General features: G+C 41.2%; 3 protein-coding genes across 7 annotated transcripts in view; 2 read left to right on the top strand and 1 right to left on the bottom strand.

Moving 5' to 3' along the window:
* slc4a5a (solute carrier family 4 member 5a) overlaps positions 1–17,094 on the top strand; it is a 27,933-nt gene extending 10,839 nt beyond the window's left edge. Inside the window, exons 5-27 of one of the 4 annotated variants that reach the window (XM_042100114.1) lie at positions 1,241–1,370; positions 1,743–1,903; positions 2,519–2,677; positions 2,944–3,039; positions 3,502–3,557; positions 5,270–5,427; positions 5,571–5,658; positions 5,843–5,997; positions 6,178–6,306; positions 7,028–7,202; positions 7,446–7,579; positions 7,958–8,229; positions 8,668–8,702; positions 9,182–9,373; positions 9,835–9,948; positions 10,045–10,206; positions 10,636–10,814; positions 10,950–11,022; positions 11,215–11,283; positions 13,222–13,395; positions 13,888–14,055; positions 14,386–14,441; positions 16,145–17,094. In XM_042100114.1, coding sequence (XP_041956048.1) covers positions 1,241–1,370; positions 1,743–1,903; positions 2,519–2,677; positions 2,944–3,039; positions 3,502–3,557; positions 5,270–5,427; positions 5,571–5,658; positions 5,843–5,997; positions 6,178–6,306; positions 7,028–7,202; positions 7,446–7,579; positions 7,958–8,229; positions 8,668–8,702; positions 9,182–9,373; positions 9,835–9,948; positions 10,045–10,206; positions 10,636–10,814; positions 10,950–11,022; positions 11,215–11,283; positions 13,222–13,395; positions 13,888–14,055; positions 14,386–14,441; positions 16,145–16,310 — 3,101 coding nt within the window. In that variant the 3' untranslated portion in view covers positions 16,311–17,094. The remainder of the gene's footprint in view (positions 1–1,240; positions 1,371–1,742; positions 1,904–2,518; positions 2,678–2,943; positions 3,040–3,501; positions 3,558–5,269; positions 5,428–5,570; positions 5,659–5,842; positions 5,998–6,177; positions 6,307–7,027; positions 7,203–7,445; positions 7,580–7,957; positions 8,230–8,667; positions 8,703–9,181; positions 9,374–9,834; positions 9,949–10,044; positions 10,207–10,635; positions 10,815–10,949; positions 11,023–11,214; positions 11,284–13,221; positions 13,396–13,887; positions 14,056–14,385; positions 14,442–16,144) is intronic. The other 3 variants (XM_042100116.1, XM_042100115.1, XM_042100117.1) reach the window with 3 other exon arrangements.
* A 324-nt stretch (positions 17,095–17,418) lies between these two features.
* Positions 17,419–19,707, bottom strand: ogfod2 (2-oxoglutarate and iron-dependent oxygenase domain containing 2). 2 transcript variants are annotated; one of them, XM_042100120.1, is made up of 7 exons: positions 19,422–19,707; positions 19,282–19,338; positions 19,084–19,194; positions 18,907–19,006; positions 18,662–18,786; positions 18,316–18,573; positions 17,419–18,049 (listed from the first exon to the last, which is right to left on the bottom strand). In XM_042100120.1, the coding sequence occupies exons 1-7, from the start codon at positions 19,554–19,556 to the stop codon at positions 17,783–17,785; spliced, it is 1,053 nt and encodes a 350-aa protein (XP_041956054.1). In that variant the 5' UTR covers positions 19,557–19,707; the 3' UTR covers positions 17,419–17,782. The 2 variants fall into 2 exon arrangements, with proteins under 2 accessions (XP_041956054.1, XP_041956055.1); XM_042100121.1 differs by having other exon boundaries at positions 18,662–18,729.
* Positions 19,708–19,940: 233 nt separating this feature from the next.
* zgc:113436 (uncharacterized protein LOC503528 homolog) lies at positions 19,941–23,643 on the top strand. Its single transcript, XM_042100118.1, has 8 exons — positions 19,941–20,229; positions 20,450–20,643; positions 20,760–20,871; positions 20,964–21,105; positions 21,190–21,244; positions 21,372–21,629; positions 22,562–22,684; positions 22,818–23,643. The coding sequence occupies exons 1-8, from the start codon at positions 20,058–20,060 to the stop codon at positions 23,064–23,066; spliced, it is 1,305 nt and encodes a 434-aa protein (XP_041956052.1). The 5' UTR covers positions 19,941–20,057; the 3' UTR covers positions 23,067–23,643.
* Positions 23,644–24,038: the final 395 nt, after the last annotated feature.

Genomic DNA, 24,038 nt, shown 5'->3' with positions numbered 1-24,038 from the left:
GTGCATTGTTTTTTGTCAATTTGCTACGTCTGAGACAAATTCTGTCTTGCATGCTTCTGTTAAAAGTGAGTTGCAAATGAGTTTCAAGGAGAAGGCCAACCTGTTTTCCTCGTCATGGTGCAATTAAGCTGGAGGAGGCATTATCTCCTTTGCTCCACTGAGGTGTCTGTCTGTCTGCTTGTCGATTCTAATTCCCTGCTCCCTCTTGGCTTCCCTGAGCCCTTGAGCCTTGAAAAACGTTAGAGCGCTTGTGGCTCAGATTTGTATGGGGATGAGGAGGAGGTGGAATCAAATGCAAATAAACCACTCCTCTCCCATTTGTGATCAAAATGCTCGAGAGTCTAGGGCCCACAGCAGGCTCATGGTTAGAATGCAAAGAAATGACTGTGATCTCCAAGAATCTAAATGCACTGACCAAATTAACTTCATGAGTCACATTTTTTTTTCAACTGAAACTGAAATAATGTTGAGGAGAGATTTATGCTTATGTTTTTGCAAAATGACTTAAAGTCAAGGACACTGTTACAAATTGAACGCGTTATTCCGAAGCTTAAGTCCTTATGCTGGCTTCCATTCCGTCCTTAGTGCTGCTTTATAAAGCACTAAATAGGACAGGATCAAATAACCACTTAGATGTTTCAACAGTATACACCCACTCTCTCAGAACACTGGAGATAAATCAATGTCTTCTGTCAGAACTAAACATGGTGAAGCAGCATTCAGCTGCTATGCTACTGAGCTCTGAAGCCAACTTTCTGATGAGATCAAGGGTGCTCCCAAAGTTTCAAATCTAGACAACAGATTCAACTCTTCTCAGATGCCTTTTCTTAACTGATCAATTCCACCCAACTTTTTATGTCATTTTTTTGTTCAGTTAGTTTTTCTGTGTTCTTGAAGCTTCTATTTAATCTTTTATTTTTCCATCAATTTTGAATTACCAACGTGGATGAATTGTGCCATTTAAATAATAACCTATCCTTGACTTGCCAACAAACAGTGCAAAGCTTACATTCTATGAAGGTCAGTCCGATGGAACTTTTACTTTTCCAGCGATGTCTGAGGTTTGGTGCTAAATCACAAAGCGTATATCAATTTCACCTCAATTTCACCTCAGCCGATGTAAATGTATTCATCACCTTTGGAAAGTGCATTTTATTCACAGGATAACAGTCGTTGTGTTTCACAAAGCATGTACTGGCCAAACAGACAAACGTATGTACCTGTGTGTGTGTTCTTGCAGTGTCCCCTGCGGCTGAGCGTCTTCGCTACATCCTGGGAGATGACGATGACATGCCCACACCGACCCTGTTCACAGAGATGGACACGCTGCAGCATGAGGGGGACGAGCTGGAGTGGAAGGAGTCGGCCAGGTAGCCTCTCTCCTACGTCTCACCGCCCATTCCTCTGCTCCCTCATCCAGCCTGGCCATGCCCCATCAAGCACAGAAACAGACACAGACACAGACACAGACATATATCTGACCACTCACATGGGAATTGACCACACATCACACGCGCATTCTATTTTACTTTACCGAGTTAAACAAAAGTCTGTTAACACATAGACACACTGGTCAATATGTATGAATACAAACACAAAAAGACCTCAGATAGGCACACACACACACACACACACAAACACACACATACATTCAAGGACCCATAGAAACTTATACCCAACAGTGTCAGTAAATCTTGGACATCCTCTGACGTCATACTCTCCTCCCTGTACCTGTCTTCTAGGTGGGTGAAGTTTGAGGAGAAGGTGGAGGAGGGTGGTGAGCGGTGGAGCAAGCCTCATGTGTCCACACTGTCCCTGCACAGCCTGTTTGAGCTGCGCACCTGTCTACAAACTGGCACTGTGCTACTAGACCTGGAGGGGTACTCCCTACCGCAGATAGTGGGTGAGTGACAGGGCAGAGTTAATTACTGTGCACATGTAATGCGTTCAGAAAAAAGCAATGTTCTAAAGTAGTGGCAAGGTCTCCCATGTTTTCCACACATGTTTGTCTAGTGAAAAGTGTTCTTCATGTCTGTGTATGGGCAATCAGAGATTGACCTGATAGCCAAAGAAAAAACTCAGGCAGGTTGTAAAAAGAAACCAAAGAAAGCAGCTGTCCAGTTTGAGGGTACATTTGAGACATACTAGCTTAGAGTTTTAGTATTTTTCCTGAGGCCATGCCATATAGCTCTGCACAGACATTAATATACAGAAATATGATACTACACTTCCAATTAAAAGTTTTTAACAAAGCATGAAAAGTTTTGTGCTGATTAAATAATTTGCAATGAGAATAATTTCTCCAAAGATTGTTTTCACACTTGGTTGCAGCGGAAAGCATTTATCAGTATTTATCAATTTGTCTCCTCTAAGGGTGGGTGAAGCAAAAATCATTGATTTGTTTCTCTAAAGCTCACCAAATTGTATTTATTGCTCTGTTGGATTGGAGAGGATTAGAAGTCATCCTTATAATTTTAATGAATGGTCACGACAATGGTACAAATGGCTTCTTTTCCAGATGACATTATCGAGAGACAGATCGAAGAGGGGATGATTGGTCCGGAACTGCGGGATAAGATCAGTTTCGTCCTGCTGCGGAAGCACAGGCATCAGACCAAGAAGCCTATCCACCGCTCCCTGGCAGACATCGGCAAATCAGGCGGCGGAAGTGCTGGCAGTGAGTGCTGCTCATGACCTTTCCACCCTCTCCCCAGACACCTTGCGTCTTAAGACACTACCCGCTTGCACTGGCCGCTTAGGTCAGTTTCCTGGATTTGATTTGCATGATGCGGTTGAGTGGAAGAATGGCAGCGGTGGTGTGAGTGAGTGAATGTCTCTTCTCGAGCGTGACCCTCTTTGAGTTGTCTCTGTCCACTGTAGCGTAACAAGTCGCCTAGCGCACGGCTAGCCATTCACTCTGTCCACCTCGCTCCCTTTTTCCAGACCGCAGTCCAAACCGTGCCCCACCCGCGGGAGCAAACTTTAACCGCTCCACAGAAGACCTGCGCTCCAAACAGGCAGGCAACTATGGCCGTCTGCGTGAGTCTCCACCCTTCCCTTATTCTTCTCTTGCCCTCCCCGGCACTCACTCTACCACCCACTCACTCCCTGGCCTTCATGGCACTCTTAACACATTTCCTCATCCCATTTGTCCCAAATTATATTTTGTGTTTAAACAATTCTTGCACCAGTGTGATTATTGATTGAATTATCAATGAATTGATAAATGAATTGATTGTTATTCATTGTATGCTACTTAAGACTCTGCAATACTCTGCTGAAGGCTGCAATGCTGTCTGACACAGTTCACAGAGTATCTTTCATATAACTACGCCCACAAACTTGTATTTCCACTGGCGAAAAAATACGTTCCACAATGTTTCAATTGTATATTTGTTCCAATTATCATTACAACATTTTATTCATACAATGAAATTCATGTAGGAGGAGGCTTTACATTGCCCTGAGGTGTTTGAGGTATGCCTGCATTTTGTATTACAGGTCATGCCCAAAGTCGCAGTATGAATGATATTGCTGATACACCAAGCACAGACCAGGTAAGCACGGCCGGAGCAACCTTATTGTTTTCACTTAATCATTCTCCTGGACCCTCTTTCACCATGCAGTTGTGCAGAGGGCTGAAATGTTGCCATGCCTTTGGGGAGTTTGTTCCATATGATATTTACACTGACAATTATTTGTACTGCTTCAGGGTTTGTTTTCTCCCATCCACAGTTGCCATGGCAACCAGTATTGGTTTTTGGTTAAGTGAGGTGGTATGTATTGATGACAGAACATCAAGCCTGGGTTTTTGTTAGTGCCGTACCAATATCTAGGAGAGTGATGTTGACCTTTTAGGACAATATTTAGCTATGTTCAGGGTTTAAAGAGGGAAAAAAAGATCATTTGTTTGGTGACAAAGTTTTGTGAAGTTATTATATTAGCCATATGCTTTCAGTCAACATTGTGTTTTGTAGTGCTACAGATATTTTTATACAAAAATAGCAAATTACAAAAATAGCAAATTACTACTATGACGATTGCTATTATTTGTACATAAAGGCAAGAGCCAGATCAAAGCCTGACGACTGAATACTGATAATGATAATAATGCTAATGCACTTGTCGCATGCTTACATTCACTTAAAGCCTAAAAGCATTAACATCCCTGTCAGTCTACACGTCTTTAAAGGATGCTCTTAGGATTCCATAGAGTTTATTGATGCATAGAGTTTTGCATGTTGTGTATGTCCTGTATGGAGTTTGTGTGTGTACGTGTTTGTGAATGTGCGTGCGTGCGTGCGTGAGTATGTGCGCGTGCGTGTGTGTGTGTGCACTGCTGGCTTGTGATCTGGTTGGGAGGGGTTTGTCTGGGTCAACATTGAGCTGCCACTATAAACAGGTCCTCGTGCCTCGCTCTCACATGCAGACTCGCAGGCCATCTCTGAGGACACGCGCTGGCATCATTATATGGTGCCAACACCTGTACTCGTCTACACAGTAATTTTTTGACCAGCCAGTGGCCCATAGACAAGCAGGGTCATGGTACAGTTACAGCATTCAGGACTGACTGAGATGATTTTGAGATTTTGCATTATAATAATTTATCCTCACTCTCTTGGCCTTAAATGTAATTTTGAATGCAATGCATTGTAAAGTTCTGACGGAACTCTCCAAGTGATGGTCATACATTAGCTGCCTGGTGCTTTTTGCAAGGTCTGTGAGTCTGTTACACGTCATGTAGAATTATCAAGATAATGATCTTAGTAATGAGGACATTATTTTTGACTACATCTTTCAAACCTATGTTGGACACACTGCCAGCTATGATGTTTTAGCATAAGACAAACCTGAGACTTAGATCTTTACATTTGATTTATACACTGATGTGTGCTACATAATCTCAGTCTTATCCCTAGTTTTACATCCACTATCTAAGTGTCCAACAATGAGCAACCTGCTGTAGACCTTACACAGAGAACAAAGTATTCTCTGTTGTGACACTAGCTATGTGTGAAGAGACTAAACACACAGGATATCATTTGATATAGGTCAGGTTAGCTGTGCTATATGGAAACCCCCTGTGTAATAAAACCCAAAGTAAATAATATATATCTGTGATATATTGCTTCCTAGAAGGATGTTTCTCATGATATGATGGGAATGGGATGGGATTTTGGAATGGAGGATACATGGCTCCAGTTGGACTTGTTTCCTTATGCCTTTTGGTCATAATGTATTTCCCTGGATTCTCCCCTTCTTTGCGCAGCTGAAGAACAAATTCATTAAAAAGATCCCCCGAGATGCAGAGGCATCCAATGTCCTGATTGGAGAAGTTGACTTCCTGGACAAACCCTTTGTGGCCTTTGTACGTTTGGCTCAGGCAACCACACTCGGAGGACTGACTGAGGTCCCCGTGCCCACCAGGTTAATGTCCACCCTCACCATTTTCTCTTATTCATTCATATTACATTACCCTTATGGAATATACATTGAGCAAAGTAAAAGTACAGACAGTAAGGTTTAGGAGAGGCCTAATTAATATTTATGTTTCTCTGTTTTCAACCAAGGTTCTTATTTGTTCTCCTGGGACCTCATGGCAAAGCCAAGTCCTATAATGAGATTGGCAGAGCCATCGCCACCCTGATGGTAGATGATGTGAGTATTCAGGATCACTCCTCCATGAGAATGAAAATGTGAAAATCCTCTCCCTGGTGATCTTGAAATTTAAAAACGCATTTGTTGTGTGCGATTGAGCGGATAAGAAGGACTATTACAAATCACATGAATGTATTCTTCTGCATGTTCACCTTTCTGCATCTATGTTTTTGTTTCCTTACAGCTCTTCAGTGATGTCGCATACAAAGCCAGGGATCGGGAGGATCTCATTGCCGGCATCGATGAGTTCTTGGACGAGGTCATCGTCTTGCCACCTGGGGAATGGGACCCCAAAATCCGCATTGAGCCCCCCAAGAAAGTGCCCTCAGCTGACAAAAGGTACAATATGCTCGAGTCTTAATGGTGAGAGCCTTTGTTTTGGTTGGGACATTTCATGCCACATTTGAGATTGTGATTCCCTATTCATGTTTACCGTAAATTCGTGTGCGTGTGTGTGTGTGTGTGTGTGTGTGTGTGTGTGTGTGTGTGTGTGTGTGTGTGTGTGTGTGTGTGTGACAGGAAGTCAGTTTTCTCCCTGAACGAGCTTGGCCAGATGAACGGGGCAGCCGGTGGGGGAGGAGGCCACGGTGACGATGAGGAGATGCCCGCAGCGCATGAGCTTGGAGAGGAGCTGGCCTTCACTGGCAGGTACAGCACAGCAGTGAGGCGGATGTGTACAAATGATTAAAACTGTCTGATGACACAGGCCAAATGGTACAGTTAACCATGACCACAAATAACCAACCAGTGTTGGCTAGAAAGTATGTGGAGCTAAATAGATAACTTATTTTCTGATGATAGAACAATAAATCAATATATAATAAGAGGTGAGAGATAAATGGTTCTGGCGCTGGACTTGATTGATTGATTATTTGGAGCAATAGAAAAGTTTTTCATTAAATCAGGAGCTTATAATTCATATTCATATTCATGTTCATATTAGCATTTGTCGGGCATTAGTCTATAAGTCTGATGCTGGGAGACTATTCTAAACACGTAGACTATGATAAACAGATAACTGTTTGCCTGAGAGAACATTGACTAGCTCATTATCCTGCTTAGATGTCTTCCACCAGTACATTTTAATTATGGCTCTGCCTGAGCTAGCATATGTCTACACCCCACTTTCTGCTTCTGAAAACTTTTGCCCAGTTTGGATTGGACCAGTGCACCACCGGTATGGGAGAAATTTCACTCACAAACAAATAGACTTCAAACTAAAAAGATATTTAACCGGGTATTTGGACATAGCTAAATAGTGGCTAGCTTCACTGCTAGCGTATCCTCTCACTGTAATGCTATTTACCTTTGACATTTAACGTAGCATGTACAGTAGCAGTACGCTGACTGAATGAATTCTACTCCACAGATTCTGTGGTGGCCTGTTCTTAGACATCAAGCGTAAGGTTCCCTGGTTCCCTAGTGATTTATATGAGGGCTTTCATGTTCAGTCCATTTCTGCTGTCCTCTTCATCTACCTGGGCTGCATCACCAACGCAATCACCTTTGGTGGCCTCCTTGGAGATGCCACTGACAACTACCAGGTACACGTTTTGGTGCCAGTGGTCAATTAATCACATATTAGACAAATGCTGATGAATGTCACCAATATATTAAGTTGAGACACACAGTGAGTTCTGTGTATTTTATTGGTTTGTATTTTCAGCATAGGCTGTTGACTTCTTACCATTTTATTTGTGGAGGTTTGTGATGTAGTGTCACTTAAGATAGCATAGCAGTGGCCCCAAAGATAGAATTTCTTTGACAACAATGTGTTTGTCCATCAGGGGGTGATGGAGAGTTTCCTGGGCACAGCTCTGGCCGGGACAGTATTCTGCCTGTTTAGTGGCCAGCCACTCATCATCCTCAGTTCCACAGGGCCCATCCTCATCTTTGAGAAACTGCTCTATGAATTCAGCAAGTGAGCGTCTCTCGCTCACCTCTTTCATGACTGCAAGGAAGCACATGCACCCTCACACACATGTACAAACACACACACAAACAGACATATGCATGCGCGCGCACACACATACACACACACACACATACAGACACACAAACACACACACACACACACACACACACACACACACACACACACAAACAGGCATGCATACTATACATACACACGCAAATGCACACACACTTAAACAAAAATACACACTGTGTGAAGAGCACACAGAACATTCAAACCATCAAAACTCTTGGTGGAAATGTGAAGCATTGTCATTTTGATATTCAAACAAGCCCTTTTTAAACTCTTTACTTGTTTTCCACCTTTCACCCCCTCAACTAACAGGAGCAACGGCATTGACTACATGGAGCTGCGCCTGTGGATCGGCATTCACTCCTGCGTGCAGTGCTTCTTCCTGGTGGCCACAGACGCCAGCTACATCATCAAGTACATGACACGCTTCACCGAGGAGGGATTCTCCAGCCTCATCTCCTTCATCTTCATTTCGGACGCAATCAAGAAGATGGTGGGCTCCTTCAAGTACTACCCCATCAACACAGACTTCAAGCCCGACTACGTCACCCAGTACAAGTGCGAGTGCATCGCCCCTGACCCGAGTGAGTCCATTCTTGGCAAATTGTTTAGAATTGCATGTAAGGGAAGATGGTGAGGGGAGAGGTGGGTGTTGTTAAATAATCTTCTGATCTTTTCATTTCTTACGTGACATTATACAGATTCATTCACCATGTTTTAAGTAATATATAACAAGGAAAGCATGAAATAAAATCAATGTGATGTGTAGGAATGACTGGATTCTTTATTTGACTGTTTTAACTGATATATTTCATTTTTGTTTCTGTTGCACAAAACCAATTCGGCTGCTGTCCGATGTGAGTATGAGTCACTACCTGTATCAGTAGTTTTAACATTTTAATGGAATCCCACTCATGCCATCACCAAGCCCAAGGCCTTCAACCCTGACCCTCCTCCTCTTCCTCCTCCTCCCCCTTGTGGTTCTGTCTCTGCAGTGGCTTCACTGATGTTCTCTGCTGTAGTGCCAGTGCCAGACAACACTTCTGCTCTGTTTGGGGTAAGTGGCTGATTTCTATTGAGATACCACTATGCTGGAGGTTGGGTGTGTGGTGGTGTGTGTATGTGTGTGTGTGTGTGTGTGTGTGTGTGTTATTTCTTGTAATAATTGTGCTTTATATCAATTGGTGGTAGTAAGTATAGAGCATCTCTAAAAGGATCACAGTGTAGACTAGAGTGATGCTGGGTATTTGTTTTGAATAAGAGGGTTGGGAGATAAGAGGGTTGGGAGATCCATACACATTTTGAAATGGAGGCTGCCTCCATGGCTCCAACCATGTCCATGGTTGGTTTTTGTCCTTTCTCTTTTTATCTTTCTCTCTTTTTTCTCTTTGTCGTCTGTCAAACACGACCTTCCTTCACCTCCCACTCTACTTCTCCTCTTTGTACTTCTCTCTCTCGCTCTCTTTTGCTCTCACTCTCGCACACACTCTCTCTCTCTCTCTCTCTCTCGCTCTCGCTCTCGCTGTCCTCTCCTAGTTAAATATTACAGCTCTGGACTGGACGCAGCTCAGTAAGAAGGAGTGTGTGAAGTATGGAGGTGCTCTGGTGGGCAAGTCCTGCAAGTTCGTGCCCGACCTGGCTCTGATGTCCTTCATCCTCTTCTTTGGAACCTACTCCATGACTGTCTCCCTAAAGAAGTTCAAATTCAGCCGCTATTTCCCCACTGCGGTGAGGGATGGCAGCAAATAACAAAGGCCCAAATAGGAAGCTCTGCATGCAGTCTAACAAATATAGAAAGTAGAGTAAATTGAATGAAGCTAGAACATATAGCAGTGAAAATGTAAGCCAAAACTCCTGCCTGTTCCTATACCAGTATATAATTTCCCGACAAACCCTGCTTACCACTGGGCTTTGCGCTGTGCACTACTGATAAGGCTCCCAAAGACCTCTCTTCTCTTCTCTTCCCTTATTACCTCTCAAGTTCCCTCATTCCCAGTGCTCTTAATAACAGTAGGGCATTTTCTGCCACTGAGTCTATTGAATGTTACAGAATGTGCATGGTCATCTGCTTTTAATACCAGTAATTAATAATTAATTCAAGTGAATATCTAACTCTAACTTATATTTCCATAATTTCCATTTTTTGTGTGTGTGTGTGTGTGACTGGCATTATATCTGTGAATGTCCAGCTTCGCAAGCTCATCAGTGACTTCTCCATCTTCATGTCAATCATGACATTTGTGGGTCTTGATATGTTGATGGGGCTAAAGACTCCTAAACTAATTGTTCCCACTGAATTTAAGGTAAGCCTATTTCTAATATGTTATACAGTATTTTTAGTAATATTGTTAGAAGCTGCTGTATTATTGTATGTCTTTACTGGGACTGTCTCTATACAGCCCACCCGTCCAGGTCGCGGCTGGATTGTGTTACCTTTCGGAAAGAACCCCTGGTGGGTGTATGTGGCCAGCTTTGTTCCAGCACTCCTTGTCAGCATCCTGATTTTCATGGATCAACAAATCAGTGCTGTTATTGTCAATCGCAAGGAGAACAAACTCAAGGTACAATAGCCGTTATCATTAGGGTAGTCTGGTTCTGTTTCTAAATTATTTAAAACAGCATAATAACTTTTGTATTTAGTATAGCAACCACCATGTCTTCTATAGCAACAACATAGCAACCATCTCAATTACCCTAGCAACAACCTAGCAACCACAACCATATTATCAATCTAGCAATCACCATAGCAACCATCATGATTACCCTAGCAAGCAGCATAGAAACCACTGTATTTAGTATAGCAACCACCATGTCTACCCTAGCAACATCCTAGCAAACATCTCAATTACCTTAGCAACAATCTAGCAACCACTACCAAAATGTCCTTATATATGATATTTTGTGTACCATTTTTTGCATTTTCATGCACTGGTAATTCCTTGGAATTGCATTTCTAGTTAACTTTTTAACGTTCTCTCCTCATCTCGCAGAAAGGGTGTGGCTATCACTTGGACCTGTTGTGTGTGGGTATACTGATGGCAGTCTGTTCCTTCTTGGGACTGCCCTGGTACGTAGCTGCCACTGTCATCTCCATTGCCCACATAGACTCCCTTAAGATGGAGAGCGAGTCCAGCGCACCTGGAGAGCAGCCTCAGTTCCTGGGGGTGAGGTGAGTGAACTGAGAGAAGAGAGAGAGAGAGAGAGAGAGAGAGAGAGAGAGAGAGTTTATGAAGAAAAGAGGTAACAAAATCAGTGATTTATGTAACTCTGTCTTGGCTTTCTTCTTGTTTTTCTTGAAATGCAGAGAACAGAGAGTGACTGGGATTCTTGTGTTTGTTCTCACCGGAGTGTCCATCTTCCTGGCCCCTGTACTTCAGGTGAGAGATGAATCTTGCAGCATGATACCCGGGGGTCCTAGTACGATACGAGGGGTTTAGTTTGAAGGCGTAGTCTTGAACATGAATCGTGTCAGATTATAAGAATACAGCATTTCTCATACATGTTTATTTAATTATGTATGTTGCATCACTGACATGTGAGTTTTAGTTCATTTCTTCCTTTCTGCACAGTACATCCCAATGCCAGTACTTTATGGAGTTTTCCTCTACATGGGAGTGGCCTCGCTCAGTGGAATTCAGGTAATGCGGAATGCTCCATCCATGCAAATGCAGTAGGGCAATTCCATGGAAAATTACGTTTTTGTAACATCCATAACGCCAATAAAATGTGATGGTATGGTTTGATGTGAATGATTACATGAAATTTGAGCATTTGCTATTTTTGGCTGAAGAACGTACATGAGAAAAAATGCACAAAAAATGAATGTTATCATTCACATCATACAAATGCCAAGGCATTTCGCTGGCGTTATGGATGTGACAAAAAGTCCATTTTCCGTGGAATTTCCCAGTAATAAAGTTAAGTTAAAATATTTCCACATTGGCTCAAAATAAATATGTCTATTTCAGTGGTCCCCAAACTTTCCATGGCAGGTCTTAGTAATAAGACTAAATTAGTATTTATATACATATATATATATATATATATATATATATATATATATATATATATATATATATATATATAATAGGCTACAAAATAGGTTAATTACAGGCTATTATGCTGTAAGAGCACTGTCATACTTAAATTGACCAGTAGTCGGGTGTTTATGGCTTTCATTCCATTTCTTTCCATTTCACATCTTCAACCCATGTGGCCACCACCTACTAAGCAAGTCTGAGCTCCCCGGGAGGCATGACCCACACCTTGGGAACCACTGGTCTATTTCAAGGTTACCATGTCCCAAAAGAATATTGAGAAATGCAGCCATTACATTTATGAGGGCTTCTGTTTTTTGTTTTGTAGTGAGTGATATTGTCTCTTTTTTGTTTTGTAATGAGTGATACAGTAGTTAGCAGTCTTACCAATCAAAAATTGCTACAAAATGTTTCACTTTGAAATTCAGAGCGCATGGTGGGGCACTGATCGGACTGGATTTTAAACCTCTAATGACTCTTAAAGTCATGCACAATTCTGCCATTTGGTGCTTTGGGTGAGGATGTCAAATATCCTTGATTACTGACACCCTCTCTGAGGATATCATAACGAGCGCCCATTCTGTGTTTTTCATCGTTGACATTCCTCAGGGTGAAGACAGTTCATAGACAGTTTAGATTAGATTAGATTCAACTTTATTGTCATTGTGCAGAGTACAAGTACAGAGACAACGAAACGCAGTTTGTGTCTAACCAGAAGTGCAAAAATGCAGAAATGTGCAATGTGATATACAAGTAGGTGGTGCATAGACATGACAAAAGATATAGTGCAGTGTAGACAGTAGTAAACAGTTGTTTTCAGAAGGTGGTTTAGAGTAGTATAAATTAAATATAAGCATGTGCAGTGTATTAGCAGTAATAGAGCAGAATAAATATGGCTATGTAATATGAACAATGTATGAACAACATGTACAGATATGTGCAATGTAGTGACAGTTAATTTCAGCGAGAATCATGATCAAATAATTAACTTTCCTCTTGTACTTTCTTCATGTGGGAGTGAGCAGGTGATTTGTATGCTTCTGATGTCTGTGGCCCGCAATTTCAGGATGAATTCTTGTACTCTTGTCAGGCATGGTGAGAAGGGAGGCCGCTCAGTTTGGCAGTCCTAGCAGGTGTTTTCAGAGTCGCACTCCAGCAAATGTCAGTGGCCAAACAATTTGATGCCTCATTCAATGAGAGACGGTCTAAGTGAAGATTGCTCAAAAACTGATGAGTAAAATAAGACCACTGAGAGCTATGATGAGGTCTCAAATGTAGTGACAATTACTGAGTAACTCCATTGTCATTACAGAAGAAACTATTGAATTTGTGTACTTTTCCTTCCCCAATCCCAATATGATACCAGATCCAAGGAGAGGCAGTCTAATCAAAGATTACTTGATAACTGATGAATATGAAATAACACCACCGAGAGCTATAATGAGGTTTCAAAGTAGTGACTGAATACTGAATTGCTGCGTAACTTCACTGTCGTTCGTTACAGCAGAAACTACTGAACTTGTGTATTTTTCCTTGCAGTTCTGGGACCGCATAAAATTATATCTGATGCCGTCCAAGCACCAGCCTGATTTCAGCTTCCTGCGCCATGTGCCCCTGAGACGGATTCACCTCTTCACACTGATCCAGATCATATGCCTCATTGTCCTCTGGGTTCTCAAATCCACTTTTCTGGCCATTATCTTTCCTGTTATGGTAAATCATTGATGTGTGTGTGTGTGTATGTGTGTGTGTGTGTGTGTGGTGTGTTGTGTGTGTGTGTGTGTGTGTGTGTGTGTTGAGTGTGTGCATGCTATGTTCTAATTGCTACATATGCTGTGTAGACAGCCTTGGCTTATAGGGTTTGTGGAGGTGATGGGTGGTGCCCAAGGACGCCTGCTGCCCTATTTTCTTGCTGATTCTTTTGTAAAGGTTTCAAATGTCAAATCGTGAGAGCAACTAATGAAGCCCTGTGTGCTCATCTGTGGTAATTTGCATGCTCATCAGACATTCTGAGAAAAAGAGAAGGGCCCTGTCTCCTTTGGAGGAGTTTACTGACCTTGTACAAAGGATATAATCTGAAGGGTCTCGTTTCACCGAAGAACCTTAGAAATTTACCATCACTGCTAAGTAGTTTCAGCTTTGCAGATGTTAAGCCAATATGAAATCTGATGAAGAACTAATGGAATGTTTGTTTTCTATTCTTAGATTCTTGGGCTGTTGTTGGTGCGTAAGATGCTGGACATGGTGTTCTCGCAGCATGACTTAGCTTGGATGGATGATCTCTTGCCTGAAAAAGAGAAGAAGAAGAAAGAGGATGAGAAGAAGACAACAAAAGACAAGAAGAAGTCAAGAGTGGATGACAGTGAGGACGAGGTAAGCGTGCTTTAGAGTGCTTGCCAGGGCCTCTGTTATCGCTCAAGTTAAGCTGCAGCAGCACCCCAAAGCACAACAGCACTGTTTTGTAAACACTCTCTGGGCCACAGCATTAACCCCTCAACAACACCCCTCATTTTGCCACATTTTGCATGTGAAAGCACACATTCTTGTACACACACACACACACACACACACACACACAACGAGAGAGGGAGAGAGAGAGAGATGAAGACAAAGAAAGCCCCTGTTTTCAATTTTACACATAATGTACCACTACTGCCACCCATTGGACATCTTGTGAACCTTCGCTGCTTTCTGCCTCCTCAGGAGAAGTACCACCCGTACTCTAACTGCTCTCCCCCAGACTCCGACCTGGACCGCAGGTACTGTGTACTCAAACTCCATGTCCCCTACCGTGACCTCTTGCAGGCCCCAGATGACAACTCAGAGTGGGCAGCACACTGCCAGCCTGGCAATTATTACAATTATTGACACATTTCCCCTTCTGTTGCACTCGCCTGCTAATGTTTACTCTTATTCACACCCCAGTAATAATCTGTCCTGTAATACAAATACATTTACATTGTGGCTCGCTACCAACTTTTGATTCTCTGTAACACATTAAGTTGTGCCCATAAGTAGACTGTTAGACTTGCTTCAAGTATAATATGCCACATATTTATTACATAGTTACATATTTACAATAGAGTATTGGTTCTATAGAGACACTGCACAGTTGTAGTTTTATTATACGCAACCTGAGTGGACATTGTTTTTTTCACTTTTACGTCTCTCACTCTGTTCAGTTGTCTTTCCCAGCATAATGCCCTTAATGTTCTCATCATCCACTTAAAAGCAATGCAGATAGAACTTTTTAAGCATCAGTAAGCTTGTCTGTAGACATTCTGTTGTTTAACAGTTATTTTTAAAGACTATTTGTAATGTTTTCCATTGTTTCTTGAAACATTTTCACACAAAAAAAATCAAAATCTACAGGTTTCTGTTTGAGAAAAAAAAAACATGGTTCATTTGTTACGGGTGCTCACTAAATCTGTGAATCTACCACTGATGGTGCCTGACAGATATGAATCATAGATCTCATATGACACAACACATAGGTCAATACGCTGACCTCCTTTTCAACAGCATGGTGCATGTGACCTCACGTGGCCAGACGGGCCCATTAAGCCCTTAACATCTGTAGAAAACTCATGTCATGCTGCTGCTCAAAAAGAAAACTAAATAAATAGAAATAAACAATTGTCCATGTAAACATTTGTATGAAAAGAGGTCATTTTGAAAATACGACTTTACACTTTGAGAAATGCATTTGCACAAGTCACCACTGGGATTTTTGGTTGTTTCTTTTTCCTCTGTGCGTGAATTAAATAATTCTGAACATTTTGATCACCACTTTTACACGTCTTCCCCATGGTACAGAGTATATAATGTTGTGTGGCATGTTTTGTTGTGTTCATTTTGTCATCTTTACCGCCTGTGAGTTTTAAGCCAATCTTCCATGCTCTCTCCTTTGGGTTGCTGTGCATACACACACCTTAATTCACACCATGTAAATGTTGTCAGTGTGTGTGTACTTGGGCTTTGCTCTGTGTTGCTTCTTTCTGGTAGTATAGGGCATGGCTGGTGGTGTTCAGGTCTGCATTGCTTTTTAGTGGAATTGGTTCTAAACAGATATTAAGTTTAGAGGTCCCTCTACACAATATTACTTTAAAGATTATATTTTGACCATCAGTATTGGATGAATTCTGTTGGACTATTACTAAGCAGTACTGAGTAGGACACGCATGCTGAATTGCACCCTACTCACCCTGAAAACACAACGTGTGCCAATCATTATCAATTCCACCGTACCCATATGACCAGATTGATTTCTTCTTTTGCATTTTTTCCCCTGCCTTCTCCTCTGAACTCTTTTGTGGACTGTGTTGTGGCGATCGCTGTCTTCCCTGCTCTGCGCTCCTCCCCTTATTTGCCCCTTTCTCTCCCACTACCCCCCTCCCCATCCTGACCACCATGTCACTGGCTGGACCTTGTGCGTTCATAACCGTGACTTGCTGCTCCTCAGCATCACACTGCACCTGAAGATCTCCTGCCCGTCTTCGCCGGCGGGGCCCATGAGCCGCGGCATGGCCTGTCCCGTGCCCCAGGTCAAGATCGAGATGGAGTCCGACTACGAGGACACGGACACGGACCCGCGGCACCGGGACATGAGCAGTGAGACAACGCTGTAGTTGTGCCGCCGGCGAGGCAAACAGAGAAAGCCCCCCCACCCCACCCGACCCGTGGGGCCCGCTGTCAGGAGAGTAAATGATTCTCCTCTGCTCCCACAAAAGCTCTGCAGACAGGACAATGCAAGGGAAATGGCCAAACACATTTGTCATGGACTCCCACTTTATGTTATACCGCAGATTTGAGATGGATGCCGTGTATAAGACCTGTGTCCAAAATTCAAACTTTGATCCGGTATTAAGTATTACCAAACCTTTGTACTCAGTAACCGAATGCACTATGTTCAGTCTTAAACCACATAATGCCACTGAGATCCGTATGAAATAGTTGATGAGCAGAGGGAGTTTTTAACTGTATGTACTGTAAATGAGAAAATATAATGTGCAAATCTACCTACAAGTTTATCTATATTTATTCAAATAAGTAGTATGTGGAAAACAAAAAGAATGATCAGAGGGATTCCATGTCTTTGTGGTGCTGTTTAAGTGTATGGATTATGTAGTTAATGGTCTTTTGTGTAAGAAACACCCTTTTATTTCCTTTTTTGTTTCTTGCCTCTGCGATGGTTGGAAATGGCTGGGGGAAAAGAAACAACCAAATAGCTTTAAAGCCCAAATTCACACGCTGCTAGGTTACATTATAAGATAAGTTATTGTTACGTTTTACAATAACTTACCACCTTTACCACAACAGACTTACCAGACTTACACAACATTACCAATATTTTTGTGTGAATCTGAGTCAATATACAATGTATTTAGTAACTGATTATAGGTCATTAGAGGGAGAGAGACACCAATATTGTAGGTGGAATACCTACAGGAATGTCTAGGAATGTCTACCTGGCTACAACTTGAAATGTCCTGTTTGTAATGTGACCAGAGGATATAATTTGTAGCATTTGTCTCCTGTTAACAGAAATGCCAAGCAGAATAATTTCCAATTCTCTTTCATTTAGCCCATAAAGTTTTGTATGTACATGCAATCTGTGATGTGACGCTGAAAATCTATTTTGTATACCTAGGTTGTAATCTTATAGATAATGAAATATTTTTATTTTCTACAGAGTACTATTATAGTAAAGATGATAATGGAAGCTATATTTGTGTATACTTAAATATCTATCTTTATAATTGACAACATGGATTTTCACTTTAACAGAATATTTTACAACCTGTGACTGTGCAATTACATGTACCTCAAAGCACAGGCACTTAAAATATTCCAACACCATAAAAAGTAAATCAGAAAATTGCAAAAGCAGTAATTGCACCACCGTGAACTTTGACATTCAAAAAATTTCATAAAATGTGCTACTGTGTCTTTCTCAAGACCTGCTTTGGAGACAAACAAAACACTCACCATAAGCAAGAGATTGTAGGAAACCAAAGATAACTACTGATTTCAGTGACGAGGCAAAACAAGGCGGCACAACAAACAACCAGTCAAACAAACAAAACAGCACAGAAGCCCCTCAGTGCAAGGCACACAGTGCTCTCTGAGCTCTTATGTCCGCTTTGGTGAATCCATCGGCGAAGCCATCGCCCTCCACCAGCACAGGCCTCTTATTGCACATGGGGCACAGCCTGTTGCGCTCCTGGGAGCTCCGCATCCAGACGATGAGGTTCCAGCGGAGCCCGGAGGAGATGGGCAGGGCCCCGTGCATCTGCTGCCCCCGGTGGAGGAGGCCCTCGGTCACACAGTGCTCCACCTCGGCACACTCCGTCTCGCTCAGCGGGACCTGGGGCATTGGGGGAAATGGGGCACAAGGTGCTGTTACACACATTGAGACAGGAACAAGTACAGCTGGGTTTTTATTTTGCTTTGGCAAACGATTGGAGAAACAGGTTGTCACAGTGTTTCTAGTATTTATTGTATGACTGTAAATAAAAGCAATACTTTTAAATAATGTTTGGAGTTTGGTTTGTTATTAAATACAGTAAATATCTGTAAACATCAATGAATCCAACACCAATTCCAGTGCAGACTTCTCAACACTACACCCACCTGCCGCATGTCTCCAAAATATAAATTCCCTTCTGTGAACTCTTTTCCCAGTGACACATTGAGGGTGACCTCTGCATTGTCATAATGGTAACTCAGGTCCAGATCCTCATTCATAGAGTATTTCACCACAAAGGCCTTGTGGCTGTCTAGAAACGTGCCTCCGCAGTCAGGATACAGCAGTGATGTCACAGGTGTCAGGTAAAGCTCCCGGAGAGGAGTGATGAAAGCCTCATCAAAGCCAAGTTCATTCAGGAGGATCTGAAATAAGTTAAATCAAAGGGGATATTTCTGTGTGCTTATCTGTGCTAATTGGGATAACTTGAAACTGGACAAACTGGAGCTTTACCCCATAGTTGTTCATGGTGTTGGGTCTTCCTTTAGGTGCATCTGACTCTTCAAAATGCTCCAGTTCTTCTATAAGTTCATGGCAGAAGTCTTTGGTGAACAATGGAAATCTGTAGACCCTTTGTGCTACAAACAATCAATTACACATTAAAATTCCTTGTCATAAACTACATTTGACAAATATCAATACATCACTTATCTAATTTGAAGTTAAACTTTAAGACTTATATTCCTTCTGAGACTCACCAGTCTCAGAGTGGATCAGTTTTAGTAGTCCCTCTTTGGTAGCATCCTTGCCCAAGGAATATTGCACTAAATTAATAAATTCTGGGACCAGATATGCCTCCTGAAAAGGATTATAAAACATGTATTGGGTTTTGCAATAAATCGTCGGCTTTAAAGTCTTTTAATTCCATGTTTTACCTCCAAGTGATAGACATTCGGATGGAGTGGTGTGTAGTGCTTCTTTATATGTTCAGCTCTCTCGGCTGATTTCACACTTAGACTTTTCCGCCTTTCAACCTCTGCATGTATCTGAAGACAGACAAGTAACCGCAATATAAATAATTTGAGGGCCAGGCCCTACTGTATTGAAACTGAAATGAGTTAAACGGAACAAACCTTCTTGAGGACGACATCATATTGGGCGACTGTTGTGCAACCAAGGGTTTTCAAAATCTGGAAAATCAGAAAGAATTCCACATTTTGTATTCACTAGCACGCGTTATAGTGGTGATAACTGATTTATGCATTTAACTTACGTGTTGATAATCCCACTTAACCTGTTCCTCAGACACATATTTGACATGAAGTTTGTAGTCCTCTAGAAAAATATTGTCAGTGCAAAAACAGCTACAAGTGTAGAATTTATCGACCATGCATTCGTTGTTTTGCATGACTAGTGTTTGACTTATAACGTTTATAGTAACCTCAATTTAACATTACTCTGTGGCAACTAATTTTACATACATGTGATCTTTTAAAACAGAAAACAAGCAGCATTTTCAAGCTGTAATTTTTTTGGACAGTTTTGCCTCCGGAAGTGACGTTTTTTGTTTAGGTCCATGGCAGATATTCGTCCGGTATGGAAACCCATGCGTCTTTTTAGTGGCCGTATTTTTTATGACTTAGCCACCAAGATCAAATAAAATAAATGTTGCCGACATTAAACAGACGATACAAACAGTTATTTATTTGTTTTATTTAATACAGCATTCAATATGAGCAAGAGGATATCGGAGGACAGATATTTTGAAAACAGTGTCGTCCATCAGTAAAAAACGTCCGTCTGCAGCTTTACGGAACCATTATTCTACATGACAATCGTGCTTAGGCGCCTGTCACCCAGATAAAGGCTACAAAAACATACATGGATCCGTATTAACGTATAACTTTACATGATGTTAAGTGTAGATTCCATACAAGTAGCTGAAGAGGAGGTGGTTGAGTCAAGCTCCAACCGTCTCGAGGATATATACACATTTGTAGCGCAGGGATGTTACCCACAGTCCATGAACCCAATTAGAAAGAAAAATCTTAAACGCTACGCTCAGAAGTTCATCATTGATGGTAACCTTCTAACGTTACACATTCTGGTTTCGATTATACCTTTAGCAGTTTTCTTGCTGTGGTTGTAAATGGTGAATATGGGGTATACTTCTATCGAGTAGGCTACGAAAGTTGCTTTAGTGCATTAACTGGGCCGTTGCGTTGCATTGGATTTTACAACTTTCATTAAACTATTACTTAGTTGCAACATAACCCACACGGTGTTAACTTACTTTCACAGATGGACGGTTATATTATGTTGGACCCAAAAAGGAGGAGAAGCGAGAGGTGGTAATTGAATCTGAACGAAAGCGTCAGATATTTCTAGAATGTCATTTTAATGATATTGGCCACCACCTCGGACAGAAGAAGACTGTGCATAGGATACAGAGCAAATATTATTGGCTTGGCATAGTCAAGGACGTGGTGGATTGGGTAATGTTACCGTTAATAAGACTGTAGCATAGGCTAGCCAACTCTTTGTCAGTTTCATACTACTACATTTGCATTGTTCATGGCCATATAATATGATTGAGTGTTTGTTTTTCCAGATAAAAGTTTGTGAAACCTGCCAGCACACAGAAAGGAATAAAAACATGGCCAGAATAATTCGGCCAATAAAGGTGGATGGTCCTTGGGAAGTTATTGCGGTTGAAATATTAGGTACAAAAACAGAGATCTTGTAAACAAAGAAATAAGCTGCAGATGGAGATGTGAGTTGATGGATATCTGCTTGTATATTCTTTCCCTATCAGGTCCATTTCCTGGTACAGTGCCAGCTGGAAACATACATGTGGTGGTGATTACTGATTACTTTAGCAAGTGGGTGGAGGGTTTTCCGGTCCAAAGGAAAGATTCTCTATCTGTTGCACGGTGCATCTCCACATCTATTTACAGGTATTAATGACTCAACTTGCAACTTACACAGACCTATGTATAGCATACTCAATCACAGCCTATTAAAAATGATCTATCTTCCAGGTTTGGGTCACTGAAAATGATTTACATCTGTCAAACAGCAGACTTTTGTGAGGAGGTATGGTGAGAGAGAGGACATGTACGATCATTCTCATTCAGATTGGAACAGTTGTGTAGAGCTGCTCATTAGGTTTTGTCTCAGCGTTTGTGCTCTGAGTTATTGTTTGTTGTTGTTGTTGTTTCAGGTCTCAAAGCACCTTTGTGACAGGTGGAACATAGTTCAGAAGGTGTCACCTGTAGATCCGCCCCAGAGGAATGCCCTTTATGACCATACCAGTGGTCTCCTGCGGGATGCCATCAAGGATGTTGTTTCAGAAAAGCAGTTAGACTGGGATGATTTCATTGATCCAGTGCTGTCCCTGTTTCGAACATCAACAAACACTACTACAAAGTTCACGCCTTATTGTTTAATGTTTAATAGGAAAGCCAGTATGCCCAATGAGGTATGTGTTTTGTATCTTAACTAGCAGCTTAACTAACTTATTTTCCACCCTTCATATCTAAGCAATAGAAAAGGTAGTTATGGGAAATTGCTAGCCAAAACATACATGATGCGCATTGATAAGATAAAAGTAATATATCGCCATTTTGATCACTCATTTAGAATAAAAACAGTGGTATAATTTTTGCTGACATTTTGTCCAAAGTGTCTACCATGTCCTCCTTGTTCTTGAGATATTCCTACTCCAAACTGACTCGTTTTGTGGCCAAAACCAGTATTGCATGGGTACTACTTTCTAAACAAAACACAAATTTGCACACTGGTGATTGGCACACTGGTGTAGGACAATCTTTATATTTCTAACATCTCTTTGAAATCACTTTCCTACCCACCACTGATTTATTTTTATCTATTGAAATAAAATCAGATGCATATTTTTCTACATTTTGAAAAATGCATATGCTCATTCTTAAGTGATTTCAAATGTGAAGCACTTCCAGGTACACAACTTTGAGTGCAGTCCACTAGTACAGGAACACACTGAAGATGGTAAATGGTAAATTGATTAAAAAACCCTTGGAAGGACCGCATGAAGGTCAAACTCTATGTTTGTATTTGTTGCAATAGGTCATCCTGTAGACAGCTTAAAAGTGTTAGATCTAACTTTTCCCTTTTACTGGCCTGTCAAGATGTGTCAGAGGTTGATTAAAATAGATTCTTTGTATCTCTCTTTGCATCACGAAATTAAATATTTGGATGAAATCTATGAGACCATGATTTCAAGGCTTTTTAAACTAATATGGAATTACCCCTTGCCATTATTAACATTATTGTAGTAACTATATGCAACTGACTAGCAATTACTGACCCTATTGCAGTAACTATATGCAACTAACTTACTGTCCACGTTTTTGGTCTGTCCCATTGATGTAGATAAACCAGATGAAACTGGATCTGCTTACTCATGACAATGAGGAGTCATATCCGTTAAACGAAGAGGGAGTCATGAATTTTATGACTGCCATGCAAGAGCAACATAATACACTAAGACAGATGGTAAGTTTGATAACAACACTGATGGTTTCAATGTCGACAGTGTTTTGTTGTATATGAACTGATAGAACATTTTCAAGTTTTCCCATTCATTAGAGACAGATGACTGAAATGGTTGTTAATGTTAACTCTTCAGGTTTTAGCTAGCATGAACGCTGCTTACAAACAGGAAAAGAAGAATGCCAAGCGCAGAGCAAGGAGCATCACATACGATGTCACAGAGGAACCTCTATTTGACAATGAGGAGTCACCTCCATGTAAAAAACTCAAAGACAGCTTGTTCCTGTCCTTCCCAGTGGAAGGAGTTCTCACTACAGAGCAAAATGGCACTGCTAGCAAGAAAAATGCCTTGGAATATCAATTGCCAGGTTCTGATGTGCACTGATAAGGACTTTGATACTATGGGAGTGATAAATTAGTGAACACATTATGTAGTTGGACCACCTATCTGGAGAGCTTCTCAACATGGAATGGTCTATAAGCTGTATTCCTTGCAAGAGAGTGCAGTGAAAAGGCTGTAATGCCATACTTAGGACACTCAAGTCATTTTGCAAACCAAGAAAATTTGGTCTGCTTCAAATGTAAACGGTACTGGATATGTCGATGTAAATGCACACTATTAGTTGGGGTGATATCCAAGTAATGCACTAATAGTGGGTGAGAGAGGAACTGTTTGGTTTGACTCTAGTCATTATTGTTTCTGGAATGTTTTCTCTGAGTAATAATGGCAAGTCTGTGACATGCCTCTAAGGATTCGATTAATTCCTTTAAAATGTTTAAAGATGCTCCCTGTTTTTTGAATTTTAAATTCCCAACTGCTGGTACCATTGAATTGACTATGAGTTCACTCAGCCACACCAAACCTCCTTTGATATATTTCTGTTTGCATTAAGGCATTTTACAGTATATTTTAGACACTGTATTTTAATACTTAAATAAGAACTTTGAGCAATCATATGTTATCAATGGCACTTTCTGCATACCATTTTTTCTATTCAATTTATGGGTCAACATGTAAATGTATTAATTTACAGTATAACATATTATAGGCCTGACTTTATCATTCTCTATATGGTGTATAGCAGTTTCCCAAACGTTTTCCTGGGGACCCACTTTTTACAAATGACAGACCATAGTGACCCAATTCACAATAGCCATATTGTAAATCATGCGCGAATCTGCATATTTTAAATATTATGGTTGTGTGGAGTTCCTATCAATCAAGAAATGTTAGCCTAAAAAACATAGCCAACAGTTCATAGGCTATCTAAATGTAGGCTAGTCTTCCATAACACAAAAGCTTCAGGTTGGTGGCATTATCTTAGGCCTACTTACTTGCTTACTAAAATCTCCGTTG

Source organism: Alosa sapidissima, chromosome 8, assembly GCF_018492685.1.
Source record: "Alosa sapidissima isolate fAloSap1 chromosome 8, fAloSap1.pri, whole genome shotgun sequence".
Classification (NCBI taxonomy): Eukaryota; Metazoa; Chordata; class Actinopteri; order Clupeiformes; family Clupeidae; genus Alosa; species Alosa sapidissima.
This window is presented reverse-complemented; position numbering and strand designations above follow the sequence as displayed.

Coding starts and splice junctions, on each gene's coding strand:
- ogfod2 (XM_042100120.1), bottom strand. CDS start 19,556: ATGCAAAACAACGAATGCATGGTCGATAAATTCTACACTTGTAGCTGT. Junction 19,007..19,083: donor CGAATGTCTATCACTTGGAG/GTAAAACATGGA, acceptor AATCCTTTTCAG/GAGGCATATCTGGTCCCAGA. Junction 18,050..18,315: donor ATTTTGGAGACATGCGGCAG/GTGGGTGTAGTG, acceptor CCAATGCCCCAG/GTCCCGCTGAGCGAGACGGA.
- zgc:113436 (XM_042100118.1), top strand. CDS start 20,058: ATGATGTTAAGTGTAGATTCCATACAAGTAGCTGAAGAGGAGGTGGTT. Junction 20,644..20,759: donor TCAAGGACGTGGTGGATTGG/GTAATGTTACCG, acceptor TTGTTTTTCCAG/ATAAAAGTTTGTGAAACCTG. Junction 21,630..22,561: donor AAGCCAGTATGCCCAATGAG/GTATGTGTTTTG, acceptor CCATTGATGTAG/ATAAACCAGATGAAACTGGA.